This window comes from Strongylocentrotus purpuratus, unplaced genomic scaffold (assembly GCF_000002235.5).
Source record: "Strongylocentrotus purpuratus isolate Spur 01 unplaced genomic scaffold, Spur_5.0 spur5_scaffold_13, whole genome shotgun sequence".
Taxonomy (NCBI): Eukaryota; Metazoa; Echinodermata; class Echinoidea; order Camarodonta; family Strongylocentrotidae; genus Strongylocentrotus; species Strongylocentrotus purpuratus.
Window position 1 is genome coordinate 18,259,088 of NW_022145598.1, and position 24,453 is coordinate 18,283,540.

At 38.0% G+C, this 24,453-nt stretch overlaps 3 protein-coding genes across 4 annotated transcripts in view; 2 read left to right on the forward strand and 1 right to left on the reverse strand.

The window, feature by feature from the left end:
* The window catches only part of LOC592619 (intraflagellar transport protein 172 homolog), a 38,743-nt gene extending 35,625 nt beyond the window's left edge, over positions 1 to 3,118 (forward strand). For both annotated transcript variants that reach the window (XM_030983076.1, XM_030983075.1), the window contains 3 exons: positions 71 to 224; positions 2,224 to 2,315; positions 2,912 to 3,118. In XM_030983076.1, coding sequence (XP_030838936.1) covers positions 71 to 224; positions 2,224 to 2,315; positions 2,912 to 3,001 — 336 coding nt within the window. In that variant the 3' untranslated portion in view covers positions 3,002 to 3,118. The remainder of the gene's footprint in view (positions 1 to 70; positions 225 to 2,223; positions 2,316 to 2,911) is intronic.
* Positions 3,119 to 7,833: 4,715 nt separating this feature from the next.
* Positions 7,834 to 18,014, reverse strand: LOC115923032. The gene is made up of 2 exons (XM_030983077.1): positions 17,823 to 18,014; positions 7,834 to 9,336 (listed from the first exon to the last, which is right to left on the reverse strand). Exon 2 carries the CDS (start codon positions 9,072 to 9,074, stop codon positions 7,860 to 7,862), a length of 1,215 nt encoding a protein of 404 aa, XP_030838937.1. The 5' UTR covers positions 9,075 to 9,336; positions 17,823 to 18,014; the 3' UTR covers positions 7,834 to 7,859.
* A 2,922-nt stretch (positions 18,015 to 20,936) lies between these two features.
* Positions 20,937 to 23,684, forward strand: LOC115923320. The gene is made up of 2 exons (XM_030983772.1): positions 20,937 to 21,844; positions 22,722 to 23,684. Exons 1-2 carry the CDS (start codon positions 21,655 to 21,657, stop codon positions 23,453 to 23,455), a joined length of 924 nt encoding a protein of 307 aa, XP_030839632.1. The 5' UTR covers positions 20,937 to 21,654; the 3' UTR covers positions 23,456 to 23,684.
* Positions 23,685 to 24,453: the final 769 nt, after the last annotated feature.

The following is a 24,453-nucleotide window of genomic DNA, read 5'->3' on the forward strand; positions in this document are numbered from 1 at the left end:
AGGAGTGCAGATCGAAGGGTTAGAATAGTACTGTAAAATGAAACAATATATCCTATTTTGTCACATGCAGGACGATCTTCGTGAGGAGGTGAAAGAGTGGGTCCTGTCCATCTCCATGGACCAGCAGGTAGAACAGGTCCTGGACAAGGACGAGAGAGACACCTACGTGGCCTCCCTGGTCGCTGCCAACTCAGGCATGAAATCAATACCCTGTGTCATTACAGGTAAGAAAACAGGGGGGTTTGTGTGTGTGTGTATTGGGGTTTTACAGACGTGTATCAATCAGATATGATTATTTACATCTGGTGACCGACTTTTAACTTCAACATCCAAAAGACGTGACTCGGTTTTGAACCTGCATCCTCGGCTGAATGAGTCTGTAACTTCCATTTTATGCTGGATTACAGGGGCACGCCACAACGCCGCGTTGTTTCACAAAGCCTTTTTCAATGACAAATGACACAAATCAGTGACAAACCTGCTGATAACCAATCAGAAACAAGGATTTCAGTAGCTTATAACAAAAACTGTCATTAGTCACTGATGACAAGTTTTGTGAAACACCCCCAGGTGTCCTTACCGGTACTTCTAAATTCTCTTAAAGCTTATCTGTACTAGCCAGGAGGGATTAGACCTCCTGGTGTGGTCTTTGACAGGTGGTTATCTCATCAAATCGGCTCTCAATTAACTTAAGAAAAAGGGGACCATGGGGGACCAACTGGTAACGTTTAAAGGTAATACAAAGTTTTGGTATGGGGTCATGAATTTGATTCAAATGAACATATTGGAAGCATAGGCGATCCTACAATATTCAGTGATCGTTGTCGCGGTTGAAATCGAGGCTACAGTTATCACTTTTAAATAATTATCTTTATGTTGTATACCTCACTCTCAAGGTCAAGATATTAATTAAGCTAAAAAAGAATGTTTCTTGACTAAAATCGACCAATTAGCTATTCCCGTTTGGAAATTATATATCACAACTACATATTCTGAGAAATTAATGGTCGCAGCTACCATTGTACGGCCGCAGGCGCTATTTGAAATTTATCAAAATTTACCGGGAGCACCAGTAAATTTTTCTATTCAATTTTTCTCGAAAACAGAAGTATTATAGGGGCTAAATTTTCTAGTGCTTATAATACGTCCACAGGGACATCCAAATATATCAACATTGTACAGAATCACTATCCACCCAATTTTCAAAATTTCCCAAAACTTTGTATTACCTTTAAGCATTGTTTGCTATATAGAGGGCGCAAGTAACTACAATGAGTGCAGTCCTGCTTTAAATCTCTTCAAATTTCAGTTTAAATAGATTTAACTTACATCATCACAGGTAGACACAAAATTAAAGAATGCACATGCATTGCCATTTCAAGGATTAGATCACTATCATGTCATCATTGTAGGTAAGGTAAGAATGTACAATTTCTACAGTAGGCTTGCGGGTGCACCATGTGAGAGAGAGGGAGGATTGAGGAGTCCTGAAAAGGACTCTCGGTAATCTTTCTACATCACCATGCAAGCCGATACTTACAAGCAGCATCTATAACATTTCTGCTTTGCCAATTTAGGTATCAGTAGAGACTCACTTTCTATAGGATTGGTATGATACATGAAGGTCAGGTTTTATAATGCTAAATCAAATCGAAGCTTCGACTATATCCCAGTCCAGGGGGGTGTTTCACAAAGATCTGAAGTCAAACTTTACTCTAAGTTGGACTTAAAAGTTATGGAGAGCCATTTGTAGCCTTAAAATAAAATATGTTTAAAAGTTAAAATTCAAGTATTTTAGACTTTTTATAAATTCCACATCAAGAACATGAAATCTCCTTGATAATATAAAATATGAATGATTTGAATCAACATTTTATGCCATTTAAAATAACTTTTACAAAATATTTTCATAGACGCTAACGACTTTCCATAATTGTTAAGTCCAACTTAAAGATAAGTTCAACTTAGGATCTTTGTGAAACACCCCCCAGTGCAACATTCTACCTTGCTGAATTTTGGGGGTATTGCATATATGCTATCAACACCAATTTTTTTAATTTTTTTTTAATTATTAAAAAAAAAAAAAAATTCAAACTGGTTTTCAATGTAAAATGTGGAATGAATAAATAAATGGAACTACATGTCACTTCATCCTCTCAAAGTCATTCCAGAGAATCAACACTTGAATCTCATTTATTTTTCCTTTTCTATTTCACCTTTCAGGCTACCCTGTCCTGCGTAACAAACTGGATTTCAAGCGACCCGACAAGGCAGCTAATAAAGATGACTGGAACAAGTTTCTTATGGCTACAAAGGTTAGTGATTTTGTTTAATGCTTGGAGCGGGTGTGTGTGAGCGCGATTGTGTGTTTACAGAAAATATAGATCAGGTATGATTATGTATGTTGAGAGACAGGCACTTAAAGATAAAGTTGAGTTCTGGTCATGCAATTGCATTGTAAAAGAAACGGCGTGGAATTGATCAGAAAACAATTGATCATGTAGCAGATAATTATTGATGTGTACTGCAAGGTTCTGGAGTCATCAAAATAATAAGATATTTGGCCCAGTCTTGGTACAGTGACAAGCACTGTACACAGAAAGATGATGGGACTACACAAACTGTGGCATAAAAATGGGGCCTCATTTTTAAGCTGTTACTTTTTATATTTAGAATATGAAGGCATTTGAAGAGCCATGCTTTTCAAGGAACATTTTTTCTCTGATGTTCTTCCACTCTTGCATAATAAGAATGATAACGCTCACAAATTCTTTTTCACCTCTTCTTAGAACTCAACCTTCTCTTTAAAGCCACAATCTCTTTTATTATCTCATGAATAAAGTTGTTGATCGCATTAAAAATAACAAAGGAAATATGAATTTATCCTTGTGTTTTTGTCTTCTTTCCCCAGATGTCACACAGCACTGAGTGTCAGGATGTCTTGAAGTTCGTAGGTCAGTGGTGCGGGGCGACGCCCAACCCCAGTTACACATTCCAGTGATACCATCTTGACCACGCCCTCATCACCCTTGCAATCAAAACTAAACCGCCTTTATTTAAGCCTATCTGCACTGGTTTAGCCAGGGGGGATTAGACCTCCCTGCATGGTCACTGCACAGGTAGTTATCTCATCAAATCTGCTCTCAATTAACATAAGAAAAAGGGGATCATGGGGGACCAACGGGCACCGCTTAGGCATTGTTTGCTATATAGAGGGCGCAAGTAACTACAAGTAGTACAGTGGGGCTTTAAAGGAGATTTGCTCTAATTACCAGCCAAACTTTACATTGTTACACCCTACGTCAAGAGAAAATGTTCTTTATTTAAAGGAGGTCCATGCACTCTGCTTAGTAGCCAGACTTTACATCTCTAGACCCCAAATCAAGAGAAATGTCTCACTTTCTTTTATTCTAGGAGGTCTACCCTTATTAGTAGCATAGCATATACCCCAAGTCAAGATAAAGTATCCTTTATATAAAGTAGGTCAACCCTGTTTTGTATCTTTACATTGTTATACACAATGTGCCCCCAAAAGGTTGTGCAACACATGCTCTGGCAAAATCCCTCTATTGTCAATGTCCTACAATATTCCATTTCCAAACCGCAGCCATGAACCAAACACTATACCGGACCCTAACCCTAACCCAAAGTAAACTATAGTAAACAAATGTCACATTAGTGCCGCGGCAGGACTCGAACTGGGAAGAGGGGGCCCTAGTGGATGTTACAACTGGAGAGTAAATTTATGTTTGATCATCTGGGTTTATGAGCTTTAATTTACAAATACAAATAAACGATGAATTGTATGTAATGAATATTAATTAACACATGGTGTTATTTCATTACTCTTATTTGTAATGCTGCTTGACATACCTACCTACATTGTTTATGACTAGATATTACTGTTTATTAAAGGGATTCACTGTTTGAAAAATTGTCATTGCAGCAAATAATTTCTTGTACCTCTCGTTACATTAGCTAGGTACTTCAAGTGAAGACTACTTTCGATGAGCAATGCAGCTTCCAAATCTTTAAGTTTATTACATTGTTCAATATTTTCCTATGTTCTCTAGTTTGTCTGTAAAAGATTATTCTTGAATATTTCCCTAACATTTATTGTATTAATGTATTCATTAACTAACTTTGAATATTGCACCTTGAAAGATATTGTTGTCAAATTGATAATCTGTCTATGGAAATTGAATGCTCTATCACCTTTTATTGTAAATTTACGGTTTGTCTTCATGTTTGTGTTGCTGTGAATGAAGAAAATATAGAGAATTATTTCAAGATATATGTATAGCCCAATATATGTGCTGTGGGATCCTTCTTGTTTTGTGTGAAAACATTTTACTAAAGTAATCCTTCATATGTTTTGCATTTGTGATGGAGGAGTGTATATTTTCAACAACCCTCATCTAAACCAAAGACCTGGATGTTAGTTAATCAAACCCCGTGCCTCTCATCTTTCCCCTTCCATCTTCCTCCTTTGATTTTTATCTTTTTTTCCGGGAGGAGGGATGATTGATGTTTTGAGGTGGTGGGCTCTTAGAGAAAAGAAGACGAGGAAGAGGAGAGCGTGACAAAGTCAGGAGCAAGATATAACAGGCCATTTATAACATTATAGTTTCTTCAGTGGGTGACATACACATGGCATACATGTAAAGACAATGGGTCCATCATATCACATGTGAATTTAGTTATGAGCAGGAGATGTGAGTAGAAACTCAGAGTGAGGGTGTCCTGAACTCCCCCTGGCCAGCTCTCTCTCTTTCTTACTCTCTCTCTCTTTCTTACTCTCTCTCTCTCTTTCTTACTCTTTCTCTCTTTCTTACTCTCTATCTCTCTTTCTTTCTCTTTCTTACTCTCTTTCTCTCTCTTTCTCTCTCTTTCTTACTCTCTCTCTCTCTTTCTTACTCTCTTTCTCTTTCTCTCTCCCTCCCCCCTTCTTTGTGAACCTGCTCCCGATTTTCTGTCTTCATCTCTCTTTCCCTCTGTACCTTCTTTTTCTCTGCCCAGTCCTTTACTAATCCTCTCTCATTCTCTCTCTGTCTGTCTGTTTGTGTCTCTCTCTTTTTATATATCTCTGTCTTTATCTGCTCTCTCTCTCTCTCTCTCTCTCTCTCTCTATATATATCTCTCTCTCTCTCTCTCTCTTTGTCTTTATCTTCTCTCTCTCTCTCTCTCTCTCTCTCTCTCTCTCTCTCTCTCTCTCTCTCTATATATATATATATATATATATCTCCCTCTCTGGGATGGCCTTGGTGCCAAAATATATAATTCAAAATAATTTTATTTATTTATTTAATCATACTTGTGATTACTGTCACTCATGACATATTTATTTTCTTTCACAAAGATGCATTACTATTCAAAGACAAACACCAGAATTTATTTATCATCACAAGAACTTTTATTTGCACTTTCAATTCAGGTACTGATAGAGAAAAAAAATACTGGCAAAAAATAATTAGGTTGGAGCAAAGACGTCATTTCCACAAATCCACTTCAAATCGATTAGAGTATTAGAATAGTACCTCATTAAGCAAGATTAAAAATGTTAAAGGCAAGATGAAGCTGAATGAAACAAAAGTGTGCAGTTATACAGCAATGTCACTTTGGTAATTTTGACATCTTAAAGCCCTTGTGTAACTAAAGAGAAAAAACAGTGGAGAAACGTACAGCATTATGAACTGTCAAATGCTTTATCTTTTTATATACTGAATGTAAATTAAAACTACAATGACAGCTAGCGAGAGAAGAGGGAGGGAGGGAGGGAGAGAGAAAGGAAGAAGAGGGAGAGTGTGAGATGGAGAGAAAGGCAGAGAATTTGAGGGAAAAAGGAGAGAGAGGGTGTGTGTGTGTGTGTGTGTGTGAGAGGAGAGGAGAGGAGAGGGAGATGTAGTGGCGAGATTTTTTTTTTTTTTTTTGGGGGGGGGGGGGGTTCATGAGAAAAAATGTAAGAGAACAAATTCGGGGGTCAGGGATCAATGCATTGTCACATTATATTACACTATAGCAACGGGATATATGTTAAACCAATGCAGACATAATATTATACCATTATGATTACAGATATGATTATTTCATGATTTCGACTAAGTGCCTAACTCCTCTAAAACTGGATATATTTTTAGTAGAGAATTAACTTTAAATTCTTAGAATAATTTATTGAGAAAAGGACATAACATAATAAAGTGAGATTTAGTATTTCAAAACTTTTCCCCATTTACATCAAATCGTTATACATAATCGACTCTATTGCGATGTTATCTTTTCAATATTACATCATAACAGACTTTTATATGTACATGTATAATCATATACCATCATTTCTTTACAACTTATATATTACGGAAAAGTACAAGGTAATTTGCCCCATTATGTTACAAAAAAAAACCTAAAGTTTCGGTATACCCAATGATCCTATCCAGTTAAAAGCCCTGTACAGGGTGACCCAATAAAAACGTACTAGCGTGCCTCAAATGATGTGGGGTCAAATCTACGGGTACCAGGGAAAGGAGAATCCTTTTGCATGAAAAATGATACCAACAATTACAAATTTGATACAGGTTTTTTTGTCTTAAAATCATTTCTGCAAGGGGTACTGCCGGTAGATGGCAACGACATTAATTGTTTCGCCAAAAAATGGGTATAGAATTCAAAATGAATAAATGATAATAATAATGATTTAAAAAGATACTCAACCGACTTTAGCAATGTTGGTAACATTTCACATCGAAACAGGTTCTCTGTCTACTAGTACCAATGATTTTCGCCCCACATTATTGGAAATATGCTAGTCCGTTTTTAATGGGTCACACTGTATTGAACTAGATAGAGCTCGGACCAGACTTAACATCGAGGAAAATGCCACTTGCGATGTTGTTTGCTAGAAGTTTTATTCATTCTTTGTAACGAATATGGGACATCAAATGACAACCCCCCCCCCCCCAAAAAAAAAAAAAAATAATAATAATAATAATGATAATGACAATAATAATTATATATGAATAAAAGAATACAAAAAATATATTGGCCTTGCCCAAGAGTAGTAATTGAAATTTGAGATCACAAGAGCATTCTGGAAAGGTCCACAGCATAAATAAAAATTCCATAGTTCCAAGACAATCATCCAAATACAGAATTCCCGTGGCAAGAAAAGAGCGAGTGACAAAATTATGTGCGTTGTATTATCTGAGTGCTTAAAGTAGTCACCTGAAGAATCAAAAAGGTTTTGAATTGATGCAAAATTTATATCATTGGGAAAGGGAAGCCTTACTGATCAAATATAACAACTTCCCTCTTCAAAATATGTTCGGGGTCCGCAGTAATCATCTCTCAAAACTGTTAATTTTGAGATCAAGATTTTCAGCGGTCCTCCGTAGAGTGTCAAGATTCATGACGTCATATGCGAGACACTGCTAGCCACAACATTGCATTTTATGCCTTTCCATGAAATCTATATAATTTTCCAGCAAATTATTCGTGTTTTTCAATAGAAAATCTTTCCATCCACATATAATTTGTCCATAATTATCAGTGAATTTTCTTCGGGTGAGTACTTTAAATCCATGTTAAAAAAAATTCTAGCAAATTATATTCCACTTTAAGAAACATTAATGACCAATGATTGCGTATTAGTATGTAATGAAAAAGTTTTTAAAAAAATGCTCGAATTGAGCTAACCTTGCACTGTCAGAGGCCATCTAAAGATTTTTTTCTTCTTCAGATTATGACAATATTGTGCATTTACTTTTAGTGGCACGTTAATTAGAGCATGGACCTAAGGCCGCACCCAGCAGTACCACGTAATCCTCAAGACGCAGTGAGTAATGTTTAACTTTGTTTGTACCATTTCATGACTTCGTTGCTACGATTTGCCGGGTCTCGACTTCAGGGAACCGGCTTGACGTGACGTCATTCAAATAGTTCCCTATACTTTCGTTCGGTTTGATCATGGAGGAGGCGAGTCCTCGATGTACGCGCGTTTGTATTCCAGCGTCCCACATGTTCTTCGAGCGTTTTGAGTTCCTAGCGTTGCCGTGTCCATTGTTCTTCTGATCTTTCTTGCGGTCTTTCTTAAACCATTGATGAATCTTCTGTCCCATCTCACCCGATTCCGATGGCGTTAACTCGTCGCTTTCGCTTTCTGGACGTTTCTGCTCTTCCTGTAGTTTTTCGCGGAGCCTGGATTTGCTCCCGTTCATATCAGTCCTAGACCGGTCCAGGTTCCACGTGGAAGCAGGACCAAATTGAAGATTCTTTGCTCGTTCGCCGTCCCGCGCAAACAGGGACACTTTTGATGACCGTATTTCAGGCATCTTGAAGGTATCTTTCTGCCGTCGCGGCATATCTGGAATTGTTCTGCTCCTCTCAACATGTTTGCTTCTCTCTCTAAAGTTCGGCAGTGAGGGCTTGTATTCCACAGGCAGGTCGTTGGATGGAACTTTTGGAGCCATGGCGCGAATTGAAAGTTCAGGGCAGAAACTGCCGGACGTGAATACACGCGATAACCCCGCCGCGCCGACGTTCCCGAAGCACTTTGGATGCGCGTTCTCGGCGGTAATTTCCCTGCGCGGTTTCTGGGACAGCTGCATGGTGGGCGATTCCGCGTCGCCATTCCAAGTGGGAAGTCCCGCCTCCCCCGAAGGTTTCCCCGACTGACTGACTTCAATTTGCGGTAGGTGAAGTTCTTCCTCATTGTCATCATCAAGAATGACGCTCTCGGTGAGTCCATCGTTCCCAACTTCGCCCTTTTCTGGGTGCAGGACCAACCCAGCGACTGAAGGAAGAACGAGAGTGATCTGTTCCTTGGCCTCGCTGGGGCCATCGACTTTGGACGCACCGGCAATTCTGTGAGTCTCAACATCGTTGCCTGTTACAGATGGAAGTTCAAACTCATTCGGCTCAGTGGTAGTATTTTCTTCAGTTTGGGTCAGTGACCCTTCTTGCGGAACTTCTTGTTTCTCTGGCTTAACCTCTTCCCCTGTTTCGTCATCACCGTTTGACCCAGCGGCTGATCGCGGTGTTACCTGAGGACTGTACTGAATCTGCTTGTCCTCTGTAGCCATGATCGATGCAAGTATTTCAACAGGGCCTAAACAAAAGAAGGCCTATTATAACTTTCTTCAAAAGTAGAACTCAACGCGATCCCCAAAAGGAATTCATTCCAGTAATGATGTCTCGCACGGTTGGAAGGAATATAACGTTAAGATTGTGGTGACGATGACGATGAAAGAATGGTTTTCCGGTGCGTATCACGATGCTGCTATTGCTGTTGACTCCGACTTTCCTCGCAGATATGTCAAGTTAGCATAAGCTCTGTAAAAACACCTGGAGTTGAAACAAAATGAGAAAATCCAAATTGAGAATACAAAAACGGGAAAGTTGAATGATAATTGGCATGGCAAAGCTGATCTGATCTAACTTAAATGCGAAGTAAATGGATTAGAATTACAATCTAGCGAATTTCGCCGGGAAATCCTATATTTTGCGGGGTCCCACAAGTTTTTTTAAATATAATTTTGAACCAGCGGTTGAGAGACAAAAAAAATGCTTACACTTTTCAAACAGATGTTTTTAAATAGTTGTCGATGATCTCTCTATTTAATCATTATTTTAACAAAACTTACATTCCCAATTTCGTTTTTTGGAAATGGTTGACACCAATGACTTTTTACAGAATGCCCTCATGTGGTTTACCGGCTCTTTTTAATTGTTAACATGCTTATTACTAAGTCGTTTGTAGTTTGTGTATACCTTTCGAGCATGGTGCAGTTATAACTAGGAGCTTTTAATGTATGGTGAAGAGTTTGTTTACTAAACTTCAGTTTGATTAAAAACTGTTCTTTCTACCAAAACTCAAATATCCCTTTCAGCCCCAAAGTAGCCAGCCTATGTATGCCTGCAACTGATTTGAAAGTTAAACGGATTTCTTCTAGATTTGTGTCTGTAATGAGAGAGATTGGAAAGAGTTTATACATATTTAATCATCTTTTTATTGCACAAACGATTTAATGAAACAACTTAATGAATTCGATGTGGGATCGGATCACGCGGATTTAGTTCCATTCAGTCTTCTAATCTGCAACTTAGGTTTACGATTATTTTTCAAGAGATATAATGGAACTACTGAAAGAGGGATGAGAGAGAGAGGGAAATGAGGAGATTATTCTTGAGAAAAAAAAAGAATAATAAAGCGGAGTAAGAGATTTCCCAGTTTCGCCTTATCTCTTGAAGAAAGACCACTTTGTTGATTCTATATTCTATTAGTGTTACTTTTACCTTGATGTCTCCATTGTATCATGAACATCATTGTACAGAACAGCCTTCCAAGGCACACTGTGTGTATTTGGGGGGATCTATTTATTAAGTTTGTAACTATGAAATGTAATAGACAATAAACAGGTTGGGTTTGAGTTTGGTTTGAGTAAAATATATAACATTAACATAAACAAATAGTTATTAAAACAGAATACGACTGGATTGCTCTACAGTTATAGACTGTTTTATGGCTCTGTTATTCATAGAGGTCCAGAAAGAAAGAACAAACGGACGAACGAACAAACAAATCCATCTAACCCATAACCTTAAAGGTATTACAAAGTTTTGGGAAATTTTGAAAAATGGGTGGATAGTGATTCTTTACAATTTTAATATATTTGGCTGCCCCTGTGAATGTATTAAAAACACCAAAAATTTTAGCCCCTAAAACACTTCTGCTTTCGAGAAAAATTGAATATAATTTTTTTTGATAAATTTCAAATAGCTCCTACGGCCGTACAAAGGTAGCTGCGACCATGAAAATCTCAGAGTATGTAGTTGTGGTATATAATTTCCGAACAAGAATAGCTAATCAGTCAATTTTAGTCAATAAACATTGTTTTATAGCTTAATTAATATCTTGACCTTGAGAGGGAGCTATTCAACATAAAGTGTTTATTATTTACAATTTCATAACTTTAGAGTCGATTTCGACCGCGACAACGATCACTGAATATTTTAGGATCGTATATGCTTCCAATATGTTCATTTGAACCAAATTCATGACCCCATACCAAAACTTTGTATTACCTTTAACCCTGGCCCTATACTAACATCGGATCTTTATTTTGATAGATAGTCTAATCCAAGGCATATTTGGCTATAATGTGCAAACATCGGGATACACTAAAATAGTTAAGATAAGACATGGGACAAAATACAGTCAAAACTGTCTATTCAGTTGCCACTTTACTAGATGGTCTTTCTAGACAGGTTATACAACACACAAAATAAGTCAATTGTCCATTGCAGACATGTGGTCTTTTTAGACATGTCCTACAACACACATTTCTCTCTCTCTAGAGGGAGTAACAAGTGATGACCACTATAGGCGGGTTGCCATTCTAGAGAGATGGCCGCTGAGTGCCCAATTTCAAGTATTCAATTTTTCTCGAAAGCAGAAGTGTTTTAGGGGCTAAATTTTCTATAGTGCTTATAATACATCCACATGGGCATCCAAATTTATCAAAATTGTAAGAATCACTATCCAGCCAATTTTCAAAATTTCCCGAAACTTTGTATTACCTTTAACTGGCCAATAGCTTGAGACGATGACAAAATGAACTATTACGAGAGCCCCAAAACTATGTAATATCAGCTATACCTTCATGTAGTACTTTGGACAAGACAACTATATACATGTAATAGCACGAGGTCTACAAAACCGAAGACTCATAATGTATCATTCTAAGAACGTCTGAATGTTTCCACAACCTGATATCATCTTATTATTAAACAAGACGAAAAACGTGATATTTTTATGGACCTAGAAATATTCTCTAAGAAAGTTAAAAAGCTACCTAGTTACACGATGAGTAACAAAAAACAAACAAACAATTTTGACTAAATGGCCATAGAAAAGACATAATCATCACGACTCATGACATTGTTATAATTTATGTCGAACTTTAAACAAAAGTAGTATCCTACTTGCTACCGGTATGAAGAATAGTACCCCAACTTCTACCTCTTTGAAATAGGCCCTACTTAAGATCCAAGTGAAAAGTTGATGACGATCTGGGAACACAAATTAATCCAACGATAGATTTTTCACAGGTATAGTATAGAGAGTATGAATACTATGATCCCTGGAATGGTTCTAAGAAATACAATTATGATTCTTCCAATTAATTTACTAAATCGTATTTCGGTCATCGGCTTTTAAGCTCGCAACTCATACGTCGACTTTGGAGAACATTAGATCCAAACAATAGAAGAAAAGTTGAACATTTAGGAAGATATAAATGTTATGACCCATGAGAAATTAGAATATTATCTTTTTCAATCACTTAAGATCCAAATAATAGTTGTGTCACAACAATAACGGTCTCGAAACATGAATCAATCCAATGGTAGCCTAATGAACAGAGGAATATAAAGGATCATTACGTCAGATTGTTTTACACAATATTTTAAAACAAATGCGATCCTTTTTAAAATCCCAACTCGAACCTCGGCTCTGAACTCCTTTAGATGCAAAAGTATGATGATAATGATGGTGATGACGATCTCTGAATACAATTAATCAAATGATGTAATAGATTAAGAACATATCAATATTGAATATTATGACCCTGATTCGCACAGAATTTAAAAACAAATGTGACCTCTGACATAAATCATTAAAAAATGCCCAACTCTAACCTTTTTGAAGCACTCTAGATCCTAAAAGATTCGATGACATGACGACAAACTCTGATCATAAATTATTCCCACGCAAAAGACCCCACCGATGAACTTCCACTCGTCATATAATCGGGAACAAAAGTGAAAGCTGACACCCTGCCCCAGCACCGAATCCCTTTTCTTTGTTTATAAAAAAAAATCGATGGTACATGATTCCACCGTGCACATGAATCCTAATACAATGTACATGAAAGCCGTACAGCGTCCCGTCGTCATGGCAACGCCGTGTTACCTTCCGCGGTCCCACACGCTTGACCCCAGTGACCCTGTTGCGGTGCAGACCACAACATGAATACTTCAGTCACACTACCAAACCAATAGAGTAGACCATTTTCGTAATGTTATCAAACTTAATGCACAAAACTTTGCCTTGTTACAAATTATTTAATTCGCTTGTTACGAATACTTATATGAATTTCAATAATCAGAACGCGAATTGCCTAATTGTTGTTGCTATGACTTGTCTGACCAACACGTCATGTATGCAATTCGGATTCTGACTTTTGAAATACAATTATTATTTTGTCAAAGGTTTGTCAACTAATTTGTAACGAGGCAACAAATATTTGTGCATAAATCTGATTATATTACAAAAATGGCCAATTCATAACCAACCGATTCTTGGGTCAATTTGTCGTAATATAAATTCTTGAATGCTGTGTAGATCAGTGTGAGGTCGGTGTTTTTGGTTGGTGTGACCAAGATATCACTCTAAACCGATTCAGCACCAATCGGGTAACGTAAGTTTTTGTTCGATCTGGGGACGGTCACCTTGGTGTGACCGATCGTTTCTTGGCTACTCGGTGTATATTATAAATTTTATGTTCAGTTGTTTATCGGTCCGGTATCGGTCGCAACTGTCTGACTGGGGTTGCGGTATGAGACAATTTTATGACATACACGTTCGTCTGCGTATAATTTATGAAGACACGATGGGGGGGTGAAGTTATAGGTACTCCAAATATGCCTCAAGATGAAAATCGATATTTTTGAGCACTCTAGGTGTTTAACCTATTTAATCAAGCGAAAGTAGAGCGCTGTTATAATAGTCTCGAGTGGTATGTTGATTGGAAGACGAGTCAAGAGATCGTTATAATGTAGTGAGAAAGGTGTCAAAATATGGATTTTTGTTACCGCCCGGGAACTTCCTTTTCCTTTCTTCTTGTGAATTAAGGAAACGGTGATAATAGCTGGCAAACCTATGTGAATATCTGTGGTCCGATGCTACTTTACTTATCAAAAGAAATAGCATTTTGAGCGTTTTCCTACAGAAAATGTCGACCAAGCATTTATATTTTGAAATAACATTTTGCTAAACATGCATAATAATGTATAGGATTTACATATTTGCATAAAACAACAACATACAGTTGTTCACTAAATAATAATAATAATAATGGTGGGTTCTTGTATAGCGCTCGTGTCTGTCAGATTTGACACTCCTGGCGCTCCCGATTATTTTTTTGTTTTTAATGTTTTTATTGTTATTTCTGAAAAAGGGCGATCCCGATTATTACCCTGGCCGCTTTAGGACGGCTACCATTACGGCGCTCTAGCATTTCAAGGAATTAAATCCTGCCACGTACCCATTTACTTCACCTGGGTTGAGTGTGGCAAATGTAGATCAATGTCTTGCCAAATGACATTAGTGCTGTACAATAGTTAACATAATTTTTAACCAAGTGGCGAACTTGAATAATCGGAAAATAAACGGGAATATAGGAGCATTATTATGAAACGATAAGGGACATCCCCCCCCCCCGGGCGAAACCCAGTTTGACATATTTTATAGGCCTATATTATTGCCAAATCGCCAGCCCCCCCCCCCCGGCCCCTCCTGCAGCATATTTTACCTCTAAATACAACTGCAGCTGTGGTGACTTCATAATTATAACCTCTTGTTCACAATTACTGAGTTATCACAAGACAATTATAAAAAAAAATACAATGTTTGAAAGGAAAAACTTATTACACAAAATAGAAAGTACATTATCATTATCACGTCATGAGCTACGACAAAATTGAATGTTAGCTCGCTCGCCTTTTCAATAAATGCGCAGAGCGGAGTCGACAGGACTTTTACAATTATGAATTACTTCTATGGACCCAGTGGAAACATCTGGAAGATGAAAAGGTTTCCAAAGCCAAAGCTCATGAATATTTCCAACATCAACAATAATGATCAAGGAGAAATTGGACAATCAATTGCCTTTATCGACTCACTCTTACGAAGGAGGTCATCCACTTGTTTCTTCTGCCTTTCCAAAGAAGTGTTGTTCATGGAACCTCTGTTGGAACATGGTTGGGGTGGAACAAGTGGCGTAGCCAAGTTTCAGGCATTGAAGGCCACTGGTGTTAAGGGTTGGGGCAGCATTGGACTTACTAATGCGAGAAAACCAGGCCTTCGATTGGCAGGGTGTACATGTTCGTGTATGGGGAGGGTCGTAATCATCTTCAAAACTTTCATGCTCACGGTCTCCTTTTCTCTCTTTTCTTTGTATTTTTCTCATTTTTATTTTTGTCTTTTGTGTATGTTTTTTTCTTTTTAGATTTTCGCCTTTCGATTTTTTGTTTTGTTTTGTTTTGTTGAGGGGGGTGTCTTCCATGCCCATATTACTCGACCATTGACTTTAAACACCACTGAACCGCAGTACGAATGTTGTCCCTTCTATAGCTGTCTCTCCTCACCCGTCGCGGCTACCCCCCCCCCCCCCACCCGCCCTCTTAGTACCCCTCTAGATCCGCTTGGCAATGACTATTATCAATCCATAGATTTGCCTTTTCAATGGTCATTGTAAGAAACGTGTAAACATCATTGTCCATGATGAGACTCTCATCAATAAATTGTTCGGGTTCACTAGTTCCTTGTGTCTTTTATTGTCTGGATCTAGTCTTCCTTGATATACACTGCTGGTATTCTGTAGCAGACAGAAATTGTGAATGGAAAAAGCAATTTAACTTGCAAACGGATTCAATAAATTTCACGTAGAATGTTTGGATGCCGCGGTAGCGTCATTTTCAAGTTAAAAATGTTCGATTGCATGGAGAGCTTAGGCAGATAATCACCTTTGGTAGATCTGCTCCTAGATTTATAAATGTATTAACTTTGCGAGGTTTCATCTTGTCCTTTTGATTATAAAGATTGCCAAAGAAAAAAAAACACGAAATACTTTTGACTAAATAATTATGTTTAAAACAAAATACGAAACTATATTCAATAACAAAGTTGGCAGCCCGAGGACTTCATTTATGAATATCAATTTATTATTTTAAAAGGGGGGATTTTAAAACATTTGCAGTGCTGTAGGCGGTTTTACCAGTTAATTCAAATGTTCTTTTTTGTAATTTCGGACAAATAATTTAATACAAAGATGTTTGATAATCATTTCCAAACTTCATTAATCGGTTTAAACTGAGAGGATTTGACTTAGCATAAATGGAATTAAGGAGGTAGCCCATATAATAACCCGAACAATCCATGTATCCAGAAGTCTAGGTGGACAATGAAATGATTCTTCGACTAATTTGTTCGTATAGTTTTTGTTCCATTCAGTGTTTGCACTCCCTAGACTAAGCAAGTTGATCACCCCTTCCTATTGTTACGTCTTCCAAATAATGCCCCCCATAGCCGGCTGATCTATTGAACCCGTAGCAATGGTAATCCCGCTCTCATCGAACTCACCCAAAACGTGATAAAGATGAAAAAGAAAATGGCAGTTGTTTGGTATCAAACTAACGCAGATCAAATTCAGCAAGTAGTATAGTACTATCCAATCCATCCAATCTAGGAATTTATAAAGCGCCAATATCTAGTTGCCTTGTCAAAGGCCCTGATGAGACTGAAAAACAACCAACTTCTCTAACTTCTTAATAATAATAATTAACCGTTCTTGTATAGCGCATAGCACATAGTATTAAAACATGTCCCTAAGCGCTCTAGAGAAAAACACAACAAAATTCAAAGACAAGATGTACTGGGTAACAGACAAAAAGGATGAATTAAATGTTAAATAAGTGCGTCTTTAAAGCAATCTTAAACTTAACAATGGAGTCGATGTTTTTTTAGATGTTCCGGAAGATTGTTCCATAAAGTTGAGGCAGTGTGAGCGAAGCTGCGTTCACCATAATGACCTGGTCATCACTGGTGGAATAACAAACAATTTGTTCTTATTAGAACGAAGATTTCTAGAAGGTGTGTACAATGTTAATAGCTCTATCAAATAAGGAGGCGCAAAATCATAAAAACATTCATAAGCTAACAACAATATTTTGAATAAAATGCGAAGTTCTTTTGATATAGGATCCTGTTATGAAACTCTACCACAATATTATTCGTGTCTCCAATGCTTTATCCATAACATAGCCATCTTTCTCAAGCAGCAAACTTTAGATGCCTAACCAACCCGATTCGTCTCATTCTATCACGTACGTTGGTTCAATTCAATTTAACTCAATTCAAACCTATTTCTAAATCATTGAAAATCATGAACAAATACAAAATATATCATTTACAACAACAAATATAATGACAAAGAAAAGGAAACCATAACGAAATCAAAGCTTGTATAATGGGTGCAGCTCCCTTAGACTACAGTCATGTCACTAAATTTGCACCAAGATGAAAATCAGCATTCATAAAACATGTAAAAGGGTGTAATTTTTCGAGTTTTAAATGTTATAATTTGACCCCTGGGTGAAAGAAGCATATTCAAAATTGCAACTCTTAAAAGTTGAACCCTAAAATATTCAAATTATAAGCTCCGGTAATGCTGACATTGTAGTGTGCAAATGTTAAGCTTTATTTTTCAGTGTTTATTTTTATTATCTCGCACAGAAAACGCAAAGTCGTTTTTGAACGAAAGTTGACAGTAAATAAAAGACTTTACAATGAACTATGATGAGTTAACATCGTTAGAGCATTTGTTTATCAGTTATGTAGGGTTATCATATTAAGTACAGTCTTTCCCAAAATGCAGCGATATAATTCGAAAATATTCAAATTCATCTAAATTTTGAAATTAAGCCATCTTTAATACATGTAGGCCTATGTTTACGTAGCGAAGATAACATCCAAAATACGTTGAACCTACCTGAAAAGAGGCACAAAGAAAAGGTATTCTCAAGTCATCCTGGTTGTCAAAAAATGCAGCGCCATCATAACTCGAGAAAATTATATTTGCCGGGACGGGACGATCTTCCTGTCCGGACACATCGAAAGTACATCACTCGTTGGAGTATATAACAAATTTTCTCGTTGGAGTATATTTCCCTACTTCTGTTGTGTTAGTAATACTAGCTGATTGTAATTCTTCTACTTTATTCCAACTTCTGCAGATCCGAGTGTTGATATGAGAAAGCCGTTGTATGTACTCTGTGAGGGGGTCTATACAGTGCCGATCAAAATGGTCCCCTAATAATAATCCCAAGGCAACAGAGAGTATAAGTGTAACACGCGCGGATGAGCTTTCATATTAGGCCTACACTTATTACACCAACTCTTTCTTTTCATTCTATGTACACACAGAGCATTGAATATTGAATAGTACCAGCGGGGAAGCAAAAGGCAAATTATCGATTAAAGATCCATCGCGGTAACGATGTGATAGTTTATTGAGTAGGCCTATATTGTTAAGCAGCACACTGCTTAATCTTGTTTTAATGGAGGGGAACCATGCATCTCTTCGGGGTTGGTTGCCTATAGCTTCCTTCCATCCGGCTATGGTGCTTACTGCACTGATGATATATTTTAGATCCCCAAAGACAAATTGACATTGATATCTGTGGGTCACTCTAGGTTTGCGTTACCCCCCCCCCCCCACCTTCTCTGTTTCTCACAAAATATGATGTCCTTTTTTTTGTATCTATACGCACCTAAGCTTCCACTCCATCCTCTATACACTTCCTATATCCACCCTCTCTTTTCCTCTGCCCCATGCAATCTCTCATAGGTTTCTCCCTTCTCTCAGTGTCTCCAATTCCCCTTCCTCTTTGAGTCTCGACCCCTCCCTATCTCGGTTAGAGATACTACCCTGATAAAAACAAGTATAGAGAGAGAGAGAGAGAGAGAGAGAGAAAGAGATTTGTTTTAATTTTGTTTTATATATCTCACATATCAAATAAAATTTATTTTCTGAATACAACACGCCATTCCATCAAAGTCCAAAACTCAAGACTTTAAACAAACACGAGCAAAATATTATTGTAAAATGTCATGGCGAGTACAAACAAATATAATATCCACAGATATACAAACACTAGAGGGCCTCTAGAGCTTGAATGCACACACAAGTCAAATTATTTCCTTGATTTATAACATTCTATCATCAAGAAAAAAAGTGGTTCAATGAAAAATTAAAATTAGAATGCACTCGCCGCCAATTTTAAATCTTTCATTAAACCACAACACAAAGTACACAAGTATACAATAATTGGCTTATGTTATATTCATTTTCTTTGTCCTCCTCTGCTTCATAATTATGATGACAAATCGATCATTATTTCTTGAAAACACGTCTAGCACATTTCTTAGTAGCATAGTTGGGCAACTTGTGGCCTACAATAGGAACGAATCCCCACCCCTACCCTCTTCCGTATCATTTACATCCCGTCCCTTTGCGAATAAGTTTAGCAGAGAAAGATATCGACAACTTATTCTATGAAGAAAGAAAAATATTCAAGGGGGCAACCATTCATTCAGAGATGGCGCTATTCAGAAACACGAAATTGAATTAAAAGAGCTTCAGAAAGAAACTGCAGCCACAATCATTAATCCTTCCTTGTTTTTCTTCTTCTTCTTATTCCTCTCCTTCGTCTCATTCATTCTTCTTCATCTTCTTCTTCTTCTCCTCCTCCTCCTCCTCCACGTCCTTCTTCTTTTTCTTCCTTTCTTCTTTTGTTCATTCCGCTTCTTGCTAACAACATTACTAACAAAGGGCCCTTCGACCCCTTTAGTTCCGGGTCTCTGACTATAATGGTCTTGATGGCAGTATAAAATTAATAAAAATGAAGAAAATTATGATTAAAACGATCTCTAAATCGAAAATATGCGACCTCGATTTTCTGAAAGTAAGTTTCGTTTGAGTTTTAACAATGAGTGTAATCCAAGAATCTGAGATTTTGATTGGAATTCTTTTGTTCTTTGTTTTGAATGTGAGTAATGGATTGGTATTCATAATTTCCATTATCAGTATAGCCTCCTAAAATATCCATCAAACAGTTTCCCACATGGGATGCGACCAAATCTGAGAAGTTTGTGTTGTACAGTCAAACCTGCTTTACTGACAACAAAAAAACTACAAAAAACACAATTTTTGTTTCCCTTGAAAATGGTTTCTCATTAAAACGTGTACTATAGGCACCTGAACACGAAGACCACCTGCCTATAAAGACCGTTTTTCTTGTCTCCATTGGTTGGTCTTTATAGACAGGTTTCAATGTATTGTATTTATTCAGATATTCAATAAAAACCAAACATGTCTGGGGATGCAGCAAAAAAGGTTTGACAAAAACGTGCAGGTATGCAATCTCCGATAAAATGATAGCAGTTATCAAATATAGTGATCATTAGTAAACAAGAAAATAGAGCTCATCTCCATCTCTTCCTGGTAGTTCATGGCATCATCATCGTCGTCATCCGTATACGTGTTGCTATGGTAACCGGTCGCATCAGTGATGTTATGGTAGTCGGTGTCAAGCCAGGTGTGAAAGGACATGTTCGGGTGATAGTCATAGGTTTAAACAAATAAGTTGATAAATTAAATTTCAATGATGCCGAAACTGCGTCATCATGTTCGAATTTGGCGTCACGGGGGTGGGGGCATCTATGCCACAATTCTAGATGGTTCCCCTCTCTCTCTCTCTCTCTCTCTCTCTCTCTCTCTCTCTCTCTCTCGCTCAACCCTTTGTAAAACGGGGCTCTGGAGATGAAAAAAGACGAAAGGGGAAAAGAAGAATATGAATAAATAAAAACGACAAAGTCCGACACAAGAAACGAGTGAAAATGGTGTACTAGAACGGGCAAAAGTACAAATAAAAACAATTCATATGCTTGATGAAAAAAATGAAAATGGAAAGTGAGATTGAGAAGGAAAGTGATGATGATGGCAAAGGTGAAAAGTACTATAGTGAAAATGATGCCTTATAACTAATTTTAATAGCTTAGAATATACATGGAAGCTGGAAAAGGCAAAAGTATTCAACCTATTCATAGCGCCAAGTTGGCATAAGTGCATGAACGCCAACACATTACAATACCACAAATAATTCATCTGCGGGGAAAGGTTGCAACATCACCAACCGTGGCGTTGCTTAGCAACGCATCTTCGGTGCCGTGTGGAAAATACAACAGCGACAGTCATACACGCAGGTGCTGAAAAAGTTTTAATACCAGTTTCATGACGACGGATCCGGCTAAATATCATAATACTTGTGCAGGGAGTTGGATGTCTCAACTAGAATTATCTTCTCTGTTGTTGCATTTACCGATTCTCTTCATGGAAGCCTTCGCAATCATCGATGATGACAGTTAATGATTTTGATATTTCTGATAAGGTGTTGCAGTAAATTCTGTTGATTTTGTTGTGACATTCCTGGGAAATTGTAAAGGATTTTGTTGTATTAGGATTAGCTATTGTAGTGATAAATCACACAAGGCGAGTTTTGACTTGAAAGCATTGACAACCTCTATTTCACCAGAGGTCTATGCGCCTTTGATAGCTACTAAACATTAAAATTGTTGGTTACAGATAATTTCCGAATCCAATTCGTTGTGTATTTCGAGGAGCGAGAAGTGCAGTTTCATTCATAATTTGGTGGAATCTATCAGAAGGGTATTTCGCTTTTCGGAATCTCGCTCTCTCGAGACGGAGAATCCAATCTTCATTAAAGACTGATTCTGGATAATAGCTGCAGGAAGGGTCTAAAATGGCGGCAATAACCAATATTCAGTACCCGTCGGCCCAATTCAGTACGCAAATCTTGGGAAGTTACAGCAACTTCTTGTTTGGCGGTGCAGGAGGCGACCGAGAACAGGCTCAGAAAAAGACCCTCCGCCTGACTCTACCGACCATCGAATATGGTGATACCTACAATAGATACAGCCTCAATGCATCAGGTAAGCGTTTGGTGGGAGGATGATGATGATAATGATGATGATGATGATAATGATGTTATAGTGGTGGTGGTAGTGGTAGTGATAGTGATGACGAGGATTATGATGGTGGTGGTGATGAAAATGATGATGATGGTAGTGGTGATGGTAGTGGTAATGATAATGACGATTATGATGGTGGTGGTGATGGTAAAGATGATGATAATGATGTTGAGAACAAGTTTGATAACGAAGAGGAGGAGACAGAGAAGAAGGAAAACGAGGAAGATGACGGTAAGGAGGGGGAGGAAGAGAATGGTGATGATGGTGAAAATGGTGATTATGGGAGTGAGAGGAGAAGAGAACAAGAAGAACACTGAGAAAAGTAAGAAGATGGGGAACAAAGGATGGATGGAAAGGAGAGATGATAAAGGAGGAAGAATCAAAGAAGAAGAGGAGGTGGATGGAAGATGGAGAAGGAGAAGACAATCAGCTAGGTTAGAAATCATAAAAAGAGGAAAGATGAGTAAGAGAAAGATGGAAACTTATATTGAAGAGGGGAGAGAGACAATGAAGACAGAGGAGAAATAGATGAGGAGAAGGGTGGAAGGATAAGAGAGACAACAGGATAGGAGAAGACGAAGGTGGAAAAAAGGGAAAAGGAAGAAAAAGAGACAGAGAGAGACGGAAGAAATATTATTTTTGAAAGAAAAACAATTGAGAATGACAGTTAATCGAAAGTTCTAAAGTGATTTTTTTTTGGGGGCAATAGAACTTATTTTCTCCTGCCGCCAATTATGGAATCATGATCAATGACAACGATATGAACTTGTTTTTGTTCTTACAAACAATCTGTGATATTTACTAATACTTTCATTATTATTTATGCCCCTTATTTCAGAATTTCACGGAACCCCTCGCAAGATGTACAACCAACATGTCAACTCCTTATGCAGCGAGAACATCCAAGCACCCCTCGGCAACCAAGATCCGCCGAAAACAGCCGAAACGCTCGGAAAGACTTCGGAAAACGTACCGACGTCGCTGCCACCATGTAACTTGGCAACGTCACCAACAAAAGGTTCTACTGCACACATGATATACAAGCAATACAGGCAGTTGTTCACCAGCAGGGGTGGTGCTGAAAATAGCGAAGACAGATACGTCCATTCTACGAAGAATAGCCGAAAGTTGCCGGACTTTCCCGGAGTCAGGGCGAGTCCAGCGCCGATGTGCGATCGGCGAGAGGAGCAAGTCAAACGCAAATCGGCCAAAATGACTCGATGCGACGTCCGATGGTACCCGAACACAGCCGAAACCATCACGCAGAATTGGGACCGCACGTTTACGTATTCGGATACCGACGTTACATTTCGGGAACGGGTAACCGGATCTCCATCGAAAGTCCTATCCACTGTAATTCAACTGCCGACTATTTTTAGTGACAAGACAACATCAAGGGACAAGTACATCGTGAAATGGTTGCATTCGGTTCCGGATAATAATCCGTACTCGCATAGCCGATGTAACAGTAGAATGGATAGGAAACTTGCTACTCCAATGTCACTCAAATCAGTCGATTCTTATTTCATTGACACGAGTATGCATGCAAAACCCTCAGCTTATTCCCCCTAGCTGAGATCGGACGACATAAATGCATGCGAAGTACAATTTATAGTTGGAGTTTTCAATATAGACCTACCCGGCAAAAATCTGCAACGATTTCTTCTCCGGAACAGATGTGTTTACCTTTGCCCTAGGAGATCATTGTAAACGTTAAAGTAGTCAGGATGCGATGTATTATAATCATGGATTGGCAAATTTAATAGGTCTGTAGGCTAAAGAAACAAGAATTTGACAACATGGGCGTAGGGGCAGCCAAATGGGGAGTCTCTCTTGAATCCCCCCCCCCCCTACCCTCGGTACGTTGCCCTTTTTTCATTTTCGGATACAGGGACAGGAACAAAAAAATTTAGTCAGGGAATTTTTGTAATCAAAGTCAATGAGCTATTTTGGAGGGTTCCACAGTGTTCCCGAAATACTATTTTCCAGTAAGAATTATCAGGGGAAAAATATTTTAAGCGACTCTGCTGGGCTCGATTCCCAAAGTCTCAGCCCTGGGAAATATCACACCAGTCCCCCCCCCCCCCCAATCAATTATCGGAACTTGCGGGCCCGAAGTTACCCCATCCCATCCCCCTATAGAATATTATTCCGTTTTTGATATTTATAAACCTCCTTCGCCTACTTACCGTTAATAATGTCATGCATAAACACGTTACAAATGCCTTTCCTCACTCACTAAAGCTTTGATTAGGCCTGCTACATCTGTATTCAAATGTGAGTGTATAAGTGACCATGCATTTTCGATATTTCAAGTATTACAATATATTCTGTCCCTTGCAATGTGTCTGTTCAATCACAATGATATTATAGGCATAGCCTTACTCAGTGCTACAATTTATCCATGCAGTACTATTTTAATGCATTCCCGAGTTTTCTGTTTGTGTTTTTTGTTTTTTATCAGAATAATATTGTCAAGCATTATGTGCATCATGTTCACTTAATGCGATATGGTATGTCTTTAGTATTTGTTTACCAAAATGAAAAGTGATATTGAGTGGGTCTATAAC